The 13268-nt window shown below is 43.7% G+C and overlaps 1 protein-coding gene across 4 annotated transcripts in view; it reads right to left on the reverse strand.

The window, feature by feature from the left end:
* PTPN2 (protein tyrosine phosphatase non-receptor type 2) overlaps positions 1-13268 on the reverse strand; it is a 74531-nt gene that overhangs the window by 33706 nt on the left and 27557 nt on the right. For 3 of the 4 annotated variants that reach the window (XM_061168895.1, XM_061168894.1, XM_061168893.1), the window contains exon 3: positions 281-381. In XM_061168895.1, coding sequence (XP_061024878.1) covers positions 281-381 — 101 coding nt within the window. Of the gene's footprint in view, positions 1-280; positions 382-5491; positions 5557-7362; positions 7433-13268 lie in introns of those variants that run through there. The other variant, XM_061168896.1, reaches the window with a different exon arrangement.

Below are 13268 nucleotides of genomic sequence, written 5' to 3' on the forward strand. Positions count from 1 at the left end.
AATATTCAATATAAAGCAAGGAGGACAACTGGCCAGAAAAGAACCGGCCTAGCCAAATTTCATGAACAACTTTCTTTCAGAGAACGTGTAACATTGAAGATTACTTTTATCTGAAATATACACAGCTGCAAAACATTATAACATCATTCATTACATAACAACAGAAAAAACTGAAATAGCATTTCATCTCCAAAAGAAGTCAGGACACACTTTTCGCTGTGTTTTAAAGACCAATCACAAGAATGGCGGTCAGGCATCGGCTGCACATCACACCACTTGCCTGTGTTAAGATGTAACTCCTCTGCGCCTCTTCTATGTCAACTAAGCTGGCATTAATATAATCATTTTCAGCATTTTGCAGTTTAACACGACTGTGATCATCTGAAACAGAGCATGACAAATCATACCGTCATTTCAAACTTGCATTTCTTTTTTATTTTAATATTAATTTTCTGGATATTTATAAAATGATAGAAGAGACAAAGAAAAATAAATTAGCACCCCAGTAGAGTCAAATCCCAAATTACTCCCCTTTTTACTATTTTTTTAAAAGATTATTTATTTATTATTTTTGGCTGCATCAGGTCTTAGTTGCGGCACGCGGGATCTTTGTTGAGGCATGCGGGATCTTTCATTGCGGCGCACGGGCTTCTCTCTAGTTGTGGCACGCAGGCTCCAGGGCACATGGGCTCTGTAGTTTGCGGCACACAGGCTCTCTAGTTGACGCACGCGAGCTCAGTAGTTGTGGTGCATGGGCTTAGTTGCCCCGCAGCATGTAGGATCTTAGTTCCTTGACCAGGGATCGAACCTGCGTGCCCTGCATTGTAAAGCGGATTCTTTACCACTGGACCCCCAGGGAAGTCCCCCAAATTACTCCTTTTTTTAAAAGGAAGTACAAAGATGAAATCCTTTTGTTTGTTACTGCATGTTAGAAGGAAGTGCTTCTGTTAGTGGTAGTTTAGCTGTTGTTCAACTAGAAAAATTGACCAGAGTAAAACATAGTAAAAGAAATAGAGCACTTATCTTCCTAAATGTAAAAGGATGGTTAAGATTCTTGATGCCTAAGAACTAATAAGTCTACCTACAAAAAACAATGGCCTCAAATAAATAAGACCAGATCCCCACAGTAACTACATTTCATTTTCTTCATTCAACAGATGTGCATTCAACTATATATAAATAATTTTTAGCACTTAATTATATAATTAGATCAAGTGCTAAACTATATTTAACACACTTGGAATATTCCAATTCTTTAAAAGACAACTAAAGATACTTCATTACTTAGATTGTGTTATAACAGTTTAGATATACTAGTTTTTAAAAGTGAAAATCTCACAGATTTAGAATTGATGCTAATTTAAATACGTGGAGCACAAAACTTTACCTATATCATTTTGGAGGGAAGGGAAGAGAAACAAGACACTGCGAGAGGAAGCACATGTATAATAACAGAACTAGTGTTAACTCAGAATTCTAAATATATGACAGGCAGAGGCATATGACTGAATTATAACCTACATGCATGTTTGATGTCTAACTAGAGAAAACGTTCTACTGTAAACTGCTCCCCTCAAGGCAATACCAAACAACCATTCTCTCCCCCACTTTTAAACTAAAAAAACTGTTCACATTACCTCCATGTGAAAGAAAATGTTAATTGGCTTTAGTTCCACACATCAATTTATGTGAGATGTCTCTGCTGGATTGAACCCAAGACCTCTGTAAATATTACACGTCATGTGCAAACAGGAAAAGCGAAGGTCTTGTTATAGTAAATCACTTATACTAGTGTTCTCGGAAAGATGATGTCAACAGTCACTTTTTTTTTTTTTAAACAGTCATTTTTTTTTTTTTAACAGTTTGATCACTCTTTAAATGTTATGTGAGCGAGTAAAAAAGTCAGCTATATAATTAACAAAGTAAAGACCATACGCCTCCTAGATAATACGTATCAAAAGAATAATGCATGCTTTTAGAATGCTACACAATCCCTAAAATTCAAGTTCCGCCAAAATATAATACCAAAGGAACGTATTTCCTCATGCTGTAATCACAGAAAGAAGAGAAACCCCGGAGACTAATCATATCTATTGCACAAGTGAAAAAAGCAATTTGGCAAAAGAAGCAAGAATCCATAGGCACTGGGAAGATTCCCCTACAGGGCGCTGGGAAGTCAGTTATCCGGCAAGTCATCCAGACCCTTCCATAAGCCTGGAGAAAGACCTCAGGGGTGTTTTAAGGGTATCTGACACCCTGCCTTCAGGACTTTGAACTGGGTTCACTGTTATTTTCTCTCCAGTGTTAACATCTACACCTGGTGTCACTTCAGCTCATTAAAAACATGAATCACACACCCCCAGATCCGTTCCCTGGAGCCCGAGTGCTGACCAGTAGGGGAGCAGGGCGTTACCTGAAAGGCACCCCCCAAAAGGAAGGTAATCCTTGGGAAAAGTCTAGCTATTTAGAACTGGCTACAAGTGTTGGCTGAACCTATGTTTTCTCCTCAGGACTGATTTTTTTAAACTTTCAGATACATCTAACATCATTTTAATTCTTCTGTTCCATTAAGAAGATTAATAAAAAATGCAAAGCATGTAACTTTTTGATTCAGAAGAGAACCTGTGTAGAGAAAAAAAGTAAGAGTTTCTTGTATTAAATAAAACATATCACTTTAACACTATCTACCAAGTAAGTATAAACATTTCAGGAAGTGAAACTATCAAAGCCTTTTTATGAGGAATTGTGACTTGATGATTTATATTCTCTGGCAATGATAACAAAGAGAGACAAAGCCTCTTTTCCCACGAAGAACCACTTACTGTCTGGTCTGAAATATCTGTGAGGGTGACATGGGTCCCCTTAACACTTGAGGTCAAGTGTCTCCTCTCCCTGCCCGTCACGACTGGTCAGCCCCAAACCTGTGAACAGTTCACTCCAAACCAAACTTCTGACTTGTGAGTTAGAAAAAAACCCAGGATGCTACATGCTTTCTCCTCTCCCCAAAGCAGCTGATCCTGCCTAAGAACCTCTGAAATGAGACTATCAGATCAGAGTCACACAACCTCGGGGCCATCAGCACTTTATCATCATTTGAAGTGTATGGTTATCCCCCTCTTCCTTATCTTTTAAAGGATCCAGCAAAGGGAGAAAATGAGGATGATTCAAACTGTATTGCATGAGAGGCCACAAAAGCAACCAAACCACACCTCACAGGAAATCTGATTTCTCAACATCTAATAACACCACCAGCAGGACGATCAAGAATGCATACTTTTCTCCACAGTGGCATCATCGGGGTGAGGGAAGAAATGCACACCCCATGGACTGCAGCAACGAGCTGGATTAGGCAAACTTCCAACCACAAGTCCCCGCACCTCCCACCCGCAAACAGCCTGTTTTCTGAGAAATGGCTTCATCTGTCAAGAAATGACTGGTTCTAGCTGTGGCCTGAGCTGACAACACAGATTAGCTTCCTCTTTCAATACTGTCACCATGAGCTTTTTACCCCCATCCCACCCCATCCCCCCACCCCCCGTTTCACCTTTTTTCATTATTGTAAAGACATCTCCTTGTGGAAAGTCTTCCAGGTCAAACAGGAAGGGCTCACATTTATGCTGAGGCAGAGATCAAGAACAATGAACAGAAACTGGGCAGAAGACTGACTATCAGCACAGCTTTAACAGACTTCCTGCTTCAGGCTCCATTCTCAATGGGGGACAGTAAGCGTTCGGCACTGATTTCCACACCATGTGGCGCTTCCTGGCCAAGAATGTAAGCATCTGACAGATGTGTCAACTCTCTTCAATCCTACAAGTAGATACTGGAGGCACAAATAACATGAATTTTCTCTCATAAATCAAGCAATGAGCCAAAAGCAAAGCTAGAGCTAAACCCCTGTCAGCATCGGCGTGGCCATGTTAGTGGAGAAGAAACAAGCCATCGTGCAGAGGGTCAGCATCTCAGCTGTCTCCTCGGCAAAGTAAAACCATATGAGCTGAACGGTTCCTTTTCTGACGACATAACCAACCACAACAGCTGTGCAGGACTTTTCGCTCCTGGGATGTGTCAGGTGCTCGCTGCTCTCCACTCTCACCCCTCACACCCTGAGTTGTGTTGTGTGCGTTTTGCTGACACTCAGGCCAGTCAAGTCATCAGCCTCGATCGCACCCTAGAGAAGCAGCAGCAGAGGCCCAGAGACGCCCCAGATCTTCCCCGGCATCGCCGTCTACCCTGCTCTTTGCCTCAGGGATGACTTCTGCCTCCATCTCTGCACACACACCTCACCTCTTGAAGGCCTGGCCCAGGACTTCCCTTCTCTGATGGAAGCCCCCCTCCTGCACATCCCCCCCACCAGACGATCTGCTCTTTAAATTGACCAGCTACCACACCTGGTCAACACATACATGCCAGGAGCCAGGCAACCAGGACAGAGAGATAAGACATTATTTGTTTCAAGCTTTTTAAAAGAAAAAAAATCCTATCAGGGAATGAGTCCTAGTGCCGTACTGCGCTGCGCTGGGTATGGTGGGAGCAGGCCAGGGTAAGAGGAGGGGAGGGGGCTTCCAGCAGGAGGAACAGCAGGAAGAGGAGCACAGGGGCCGCCGAGAAGGACCGGGAGGAGGAGAGGCCCTGGCAACTCCGCACGAGCACCTGAGCTTCGAGGAAAGAATGAGCAGCGGACAAAGAACGGGATGGAACGAGGAGGACGGCCTGACACTCGGGCAGTCCCATCCATCGGGGCCTGTGGCGCAGCCCCATGGACCCGCCACCAGTGATGCTGTGTGGGGCGCGCAGCGGGCTCGGCCTCCTCCAAACGAGGAGCCAGCTGCCTGCACATGTCCACCTCTCTCAATCCATCATGATTCCAAGTTCCTAAACTTGACATGACAGTGTTAACTGGTTAAATTCTGCCTCCGCACATCCCCAAACTGAAAAGGGCCCCTTGAATCCACCCCCGAGTCTCTGAGATGGAAAGAAGACTGGGAGGTGTCCTTACAAAACAGGTAAAAGTCACCACTGCCGCTTGAACACGGACACCTTTCCTCATCGACAGCATCTATAAAACAAGATGTGGGACTTCCCTGGTGGCGCAGTGGTTAAGAATCCGCCTGCCAATGCAGGGGACACGGGTTCGAGCCCTGGTCCGGAAAGATCCCACATGCCGCGGAGCAACTAAGCCCGTGCACCACAACTCCTGAGCCTGTGCACTAGAGCCCGCGAGCCACAACTACTGAGCCCGCGAGCCACAACTACTGAGCCCGTGCTCTAGAGCCCGTGAGCCACAACTACTGAAGCCCGTGCACCTAGAGCCCGTGCTCTGCAATAAGAGAAGCCACCACAATGAGAAGCCCACGCACCACAACAAAGAGTAGCCCCTGCTTGCCGCAACTAGAGAAAGCCCACTTGCAGCAATGAAGACCCAACGCAGCCAAAAATAAATAAATAAATAAATAAAAATTTTTTTAAAAACAAAAAAAACAAGACACACCACGCTTTGGTCTCACACAATCAGTGAGCAGCTCACCACTTTCCTTGAAGCTCAGATCTCTCCTTCTAGGAGAAAGGAAGGGAGAGGCAGTTGGGGGACAAATAGTATTTCCCTTTCATCCACAAACCCAGGCCCCTGGAACCCATCCACACTCCTGGGGAGCTTACCTTCTCGGAAAGGGAGACAGCAATAAGCAAAATAATTAAGTAGATTACATGTTATGCAGTAATAAACCCTATGGGAAAAAAGAGCAGAATAAAGGGCAGCTGTGCTGGGAAGGGGGACAGGTTGCCAATTCTAAACAGGTGGTCAGGCTGGGCCTCACTGTGACAGTGACACTGAAGCAAAGACTTAGAGGAGGTCAGCCACATGAATATTTGGGTCAAGAGTGTGCCACGCACAGAGAAGAGTGAAGGCTTTGTGATGGGTACATGCCTCATGTCTGGGGATGGCGACTGCGGCACAAGCCCCGTGAACAAAGGGAAGAGAAGCGCCTGAAACTTAGGTTCAGAGTTGAGAGATCCTGTACTGATTTATTAGTCTCAACTCCTAAATCCAACTATCAGAGAAAAGGGGCTTCTACTTCCGTTTTCTCGTAGCACCTACCAGCATGGTGTCATAACAATTTAGGCTGGCAAGTGGTCAAGCATTGTTTATACAATGAATTCCAGAAAATGTTCATATTCAAACTGTTAAGCTGTGGTAGAATTTTTTTAGAATCGCATGTCACTATTAAAACACTCTAAACGTCAGCAGGAGATGAAACTACAGCTGACTTGAGAAGTAAAGTAATTCAGCAAAAAACAAGAGCTCAGAAAGCTTCAGGACTTTTTAGTAGAGGCAACTGGAACCATGTGATTCCAACATGGAAACAGTGAGGGAGGCGAAGGGGCGTGGGTGTGGCCCTGGGGTCTGCTCTGGCTCCACTGGCCCCCATGGCCGAAGAAGCCGCTGTGACCTGCACGGAGCAGGGCGGCCCCCGGAGGTGCGGGCCCAGGACCCGAAACCCAGCACTGGTCTCCTGGGCCTCTTTCTCATCCGTTAAGAGGAAACGGCCAGACTACACTCGTCCTTCTCCACTATTTCTATTGACTGACCCTCATTTATACCCTAAACGTGTCAAGTACAGAACTCCTCAAAAAGTCCTACTTTATCTTAAAAATTTACAGAAACTTAAAAATTCTACTTTGCTATGTATCTGTATTTTAATATATCAACCACTCCTTCCCCCAGTGCCCGTTCTGAGTATAACGGATGGTCCTGGAGGATGTGCCGGGTTTCCTCACTGACTTAAGGGCTCTCCCTGCAGCCCCGGCACAGCTCCAACACCAGAGCTGTCCACACGACGTGGTGGCTACAGGCGGGGCCTGACGTGATGAGGCTCCAGCCCGCTCAGCACCCAGGCCTCAGCCATCGGCGTGGCCAGGGACCCTGACAAGTTCACCACATCCCACCCCCACCTCGCACAGTGCCCTGCCCAGGACCCGATTCAGGAAGGCTGTGAAATCCAGAAACCTGGAAAGACACTGGAATAACCCTCAGACCTGATCCCCGTCTCCTGTTTTGCAGGCATCACTTGTGTGGAGCAGTTTTATTGCGTGCGCAAACTCATGCACCCACCACCACAAGCTCCTCTGTGCCCCGCCCCCCTTCAGAGTCTCTTCCTCGACCCCGTCCTGACCCAGTGATCTGCCCTCTCCTGCAACGGCGGCACCATTCCCAGAACGCTGTATAAATGGAATCACGCAGGAGGTAACCTTGAGACTGGACTCTGCTCAGTGGGAGTCCTCTGGGGCCCACCCAAGCCGCTGCAGGGCACGGGGAGCTTCCCACGGCAGGAACAAAAGAACCACGCTGTGTTGACCACTTACCCACTGATGGACACTTGGGTCGTTTCCAATTTGGAGCTCTTACAAACAAAGCTGCTCTGAACACCCATGTTCACATTTCTGTGTGGACATAAGGTTGCAATTCTCGGAGATAAATGTCCAGGAGTGCAGCGGCTGCGTCATATAAGGTAATCAAGAAGCTGCCACACCACGTTGCAGAGCGGCCGCACCGTCCACCATCCTCCGTCCTCCCCGCTGCGTAGGAGATCCAGCTTCTCTCCGCGTTCTTGGAGTCCACAGCCCTGTCATTTCAGCTCCTCTAGTACGTGTGTCACGATCACTCACCACCATGGTTTTAATTTGCTTTTCCCTAATGGTTAGTGATGTTTTTCGTGTGCTTATGTGCCATCTACGTTCATCATCTTCTGCCCATTTCTGAACTGGACTGTTTGGGATTTTTACTGCTGTATTTTCAGAGTTCTGTATATATTCTAGATATGAGTTCTTTGTGATTTATTAATATTTTCTCCCACTCTGTCCTCGTCTCTCCATCCTACTAACGGGGCCTTTCACAAAGCAAAAGTTTTAAATTTTGGTTTAGTCCAATTTGTTGATTTTTTTCTTTTATGGATTGTGCTTTTGATATCATGTTAAGAACTCTTCACCAAAAACCAAAAATGAAGATAGAACCAAAGGTCAAAATCCTAACAGTTAATGAGAAAACTTTTAAGTAAAAGAGCTGTCTACATGATGGATTTTGAGAATAAGTGCATTTAGTCTTTATTTTTATTTTTTTAATGATTAAAAATTTTTTTATTATTAATTAATTAATTAATTTATTTATTTATTTATGGCTGCGTTGGGTCTTCATTGCTACCCGAGGACCTTCTCTAGTTGCGGCGAGCAGGGGCTATTCTTCCTTGCGGTGCATGGGCTTCTCATTGCAGTGGCTTCTCTTGTTGCAGAGCACAGGTTCCAGGCACACGGGCTTCAGTAGTTGTGGTACGCGGGCTCAGCAGTTGTGGCGCACGAACTTAGTTGCTCTGCGGCATGTGGGATCTTCCCGAACCAGGGCTCAAACCCATGTCCCCTGCACTGGCAGGCACCAGGGAAGTCCCAGTCTTTATTTTTAAACTTTAGATGTGATGAGGAAGAATGTTAGCAAATATTTATAGAAGAGTTACCATAACATTTAAGTTATATCTATACTTATTCTGATTACTATTATACAATAGTTTTTATCTAAGTGTGCTTAGCAAGAAAGATGACAAGCACATTCTTGTCATGTATAAAAATCTGTTTTCATAAATTGAAACTCTATTGTCTTATAATTCTGAGACTATCAAAATGTTTATTAATTATTTGATTTGTCTGTGAATTTTCTGGATTATCTATGAAGAAAAAAACCATATAATTCATAACTGTAATGGTTTTGAAACATGCCCACAGTTCTTTGTGACAACCTCTTGAATCCAGATGGCGTGGTACCTCACCCTAATGAACAGAATGTGGTGCAGGTGATGTGTGACTTCAAAGGAGAGGTGACACAGGCAGTGCAGCTCCCGGCTAGACTCTAAGGATGCTCACTCCTGCAACTCAGGGGCTACTGGTGAGGAAGTCCAGGTCACGTGGAGATGCCATGTGCAGGTGCTGCAGCTGACGGTTTACCACTGGGTGAGGGTCCAGGCAACCCAGCCTGGCCACCACCTGAGCTATGCTGCCTGGGAGATGGTGAGCAAGACCCGCCTGTGTCCAGTCAGCCTCCCGATTCCAGACGTGGCGAGTGACTGTTAGGGTTTGAGGGGGTTACTTACACAGCAGCAGTTCCCAATCCTTATGCCTTCGTTTCTTATTCTTCTCTTACTGTAGTGTCCGGGATCCAAAGTACAATGTCAAGTGGAAGTGGTACTTGTGGGCACCCTTGTCTTGTCCTTGAGTTTTAAAAAATGTTTGTAACACGTTATCATTAAGAGTGATGGGGGGCTTCCCTGGTGGCGCAGTGGTTGAGAGTCTGCCTGCCAATGCAGGGGAAACGGGTTCGAGCCCTGGTCTGGGAAGATCCCACATGCTGCGGAGCAACTGGGCCCGTGAGCCACAATTACTGAGCCTGCGCGTCTGGAGCCTGTGCTCCGCAACAGGAGAGGCCACGATAATGAGAGGCCCGTGCACCGCGATGAAGAGTGGCTCCTGCTTGCCGCAACTAGAGAAAGCCCTCACACAGAAACGAAAACCCAACACAGCCATAAATAAATAAATAAAAATTAAAAAAAAAAAGTGATGTGACTGTAGGTGTCCTCTCATGTAAGTTACAGAAGTTTCCTTCTGTTTCTAGTTTGATACATTACTTGTTTTTAATCAGGAGCAAGAACTGACTTTAATCTTTCTGCATCTATTGAGATATTCATATGGCTTTTTCTCCTTTGCCTTGTTACTAAGGTTAATTACATTTATAAGACTGTCTAATGCTAAGCCACCCTTACATTGCTAAAATAAACTTAATACAGACACTGCTGTATTCAGTTTGCTAACCTTTCTTCAGGATTTTTACATCTACATTCATGAGGTAGATACGCCTGTAACTTTTATTCCTCACTAAACTTTTCTGGTTTGGACATCCAAATTATCTAATAGCCTCACAAAAGGAATTGAGGAGTATTCTCTTTTTCTGTTCTCGGGGAGAGTTTTTATTATTATTAAGACACGCCTGTTGGGACTTGCCTGATGGTGCAGTGGTTAAGAATCCGCCTGCCAGTGCAGGGGACACGGGTTCGAGCCCTGGTCCAGGAAGATCCCACATGCTGCGGAGCAACTAAGCCCGTGCACCACAACTACTGAAGCCTGCGCGCCTAAGAGCCTGTGCTCTGCAACAAGAGAAGCCACTGCAATGAGAAGCCCGCGCACCACAATGAAGAGCAGCCCCCGCTCGCCGCAACGCAACTTAGAGAAAGCCCTGTGCAGCAACGAAGACCCAACGCAGTCAAAAATAAATAAAATAAATAAATATTTATTTTACTTAAAAAGACACACCTGTTAAAGCATCTAGTCCCAGTGTTTTCTTAGTGGAAATATTTTTTTGATTAATTTAATTTATTTAGTTGTCACAGGTCTACTTAGACTCCACTTCTCCTTTAATCCGTGTTGGTAAATTCTATTTTTCCAGGAGTCTGTTCCATTTCTTCTAACTGATCACATTTACTGCCATAATTGTTTGCAGTACTCTAGCTTTTTAATTCCTTTTACATCTGTATTGATGTTCCCCTTTTTTCTCCTAATATTGTTTATATGCACCTGTCTCTGTCTTTCTGGGGTTTCTGTTTTGTTTTTAAATATTTACTGTATGTATTTGTTTATTTATTTATTTAATTATTTATTTATTTAGCTGCGCTGGGTCTTAGTTGTGGCATGCAGGATCTTTGTTGCGGAATGTGGGATTTTTTAGTTGAGGCATGCGGAATCTTTTTAGTTGAGGCATGCGGGATCTTTTAGTCGTGGCATGCGGGATCTAGTTCTCTGACCAGGGATTGAACCCGGGCCCCCTGCATTGGGAGCATGGAGTCTTAGCCACTGGACCACCACGGAAGTCCCTGTCTCTCTGGTTTCTATGTTTGTTTTATTTTTCTTGCTCAATCTTGCCAGTTTATTAGTCTCATCAAGGAACTAATATTTGGTTTTGTTTGGTCCTTTGATTTCTATTCTTCTTTTATTTTTGTATTATTTCCTTTCTGCTTTTTTTTTTTTGGTTTTTATTCTGTTACTTTTACTCTAAATTAGGTTAGACACTTAGCACTTTAATTTTCAGCCTTTTGTTTTAATACAAACATTTAAGACAGTGTATTTTCTTGCAGTACTCTTTTTGCTGCTTTATGCAAGTTCTGATAAGTAGAATTTTACCTATTGTTCACTTTTAAGTTTCCATTATGATTTCTTCTTAACCCATGAATCATTTAGAAATCTTTAAATCTCCAAATTTATAGGAATTTTAATCTTTTTATTAATAATCTATAATTTAATTGCATTACAGTCAAAGAACATGGCCTGTAAGACAGTAATTCTTAAACTGTTTTAAGAGTTACTTTTACAGCCTAGTCAATTACAAATATTCCATGTAAGTCCTAGAAGAATGTGAATTCTATAATTGTTGGAGAATAGGTTCTATATATAACGTTTTATATATTTTTCTTATTAAATAAAGCTTAACTGTGTGGTCCAAATCTTCTACTTCTTTACTAATATTTTGCCTTAAGAAGTCCGTGAACGGGCTTCCCTGGTGGCGCAGTGGTTAAGAATCCGCCTGCCAATGCAGGGGACTCAGGTTCAAGCCCTGGTCCAGGAAAATCCCACATGCCGCGGAGAAACTAAGCCCGTGCGCCCCAACTACTGAACCTGTGCTCTAGAGCCCGCGAGCCACAACTACTGAGCCCACGCACCACAACTACTGAAGCCTGCGCTCCGCAACAAGAGAAGCCACCGCAATGAGAAGCCTGCGCACTGCAACGAAGAGTAGCCCCCGCTCGCCACATCGAGAGAAAGCCCACACGCACCAACGAAGACACAACACAGCCAAAAATAAAAATAAATTAAATAAATAAATGGAAAAAAGTCTGTGAATATAGAATTGTCGATTTCTTTCTGTAATTCTATTCATTTTTGCCTTATATACCTTGAGACTATTTTATTAGGTGAATACAAATGTCACAGCTGATATTGCCATGTGCATTCAGAGTAGCTATGCCATTTGCTGAGATCTTTTTTTAGGAGGTGGGGAGCACAGAAAGCCTGGATGTCTTCCTTACTTCCTCCCCACCTAGCAATTTATTTAAAAAGTGTGTTTATTGAGAATCTTCTTGTTTTGCAGCAGTAAGAAACTATGGACTATCTAACCTGCCACACTACTGGAATCAGAAGTCCACGTGTTACTTTAAACACTGATGGATGAACCTTGAGGGCATTATGCTATGTGAAATAAGCCAATCACAAAAAGAAGCACTGTATGATTCCATTTCTATGAGGCACCTAAAGTGATCAGACTCTGAGAAAGAGAAAGTAGAATGGTGACTGCCAGGGGCTGGGGGAGGGGGGAGGGTTTCAGTCACACAAGATGACAAGAGCTGTCATAGAACAATGTGCATACAGCCAACAACACCGTGATGGACACCTAAAAACTGTTAAAAGGGTAAATTTATGGTATGTGTTTTTATCACAAAAAACAAAACAAAACAAAAAACTACTCTTTCACCACCAACTTTGAAAAGAGAAGGCTGGTACCTCCTTTTAGATCAAATAGTAAACTGGGATTTCTACAGGCAAAGCAAATATAGTAAGGAATATTTCAAAATCTGGCAGCTGTCTCTAACAGTACAAATACAATTCTCAAAGTGATGACTACAACCTTTCTTTTCTCAACCAACCACCTTCTGGCCGATCTCTTCTACAATTACCTCATGGTTAAGTGAGACAAATAAGGCATCTTTTCAGTCATGGCAATTATACAAAGACTGTAGACTTCTTAAAATTCTTTCTATTTCAAAATACCCCTCTTTGGGACCTGCCTGGCTATCCAGAGGATAAGACTCCGAGCTCCCAATGCAGGGGCCCCGGGTTCAATCCCTGGTCAGGGAACTAGATCCTGCATGCATGCCACAGCTAAGAAGCCCACACACCACAACGTGTATCCCGTGAGCCGCAACTAAGACCCAGCACAGCCAAAATAAATAAATAAATAAATATTAGAGGGAAAAAAAACCCCGACAAAATACCCCTCTTTGAATATGTACCTCATATTCATACCTCCAAATGTAGTTTCAAGCTGAGCATATAAGAATCACGTAAGGAGTTTGTTTAAAAATACATTTCCAGACTTGATGAATCAAAATCTAGAAAGATCTGTGATTCTGAATTAAAAACAAACAAACAAAAAACAATTCCTTTTGATTGCTTGCAAACATGTC

The sequence above is a fragment of the Eubalaena glacialis genome, chromosome 15 (genome assembly GCF_028564815.1).
Source record: "Eubalaena glacialis isolate mEubGla1 chromosome 15, mEubGla1.1.hap2.+ XY, whole genome shotgun sequence".
In the NCBI taxonomy this organism is placed as follows: Eukaryota; Metazoa; Chordata; class Mammalia; order Artiodactyla; family Balaenidae; genus Eubalaena; species Eubalaena glacialis.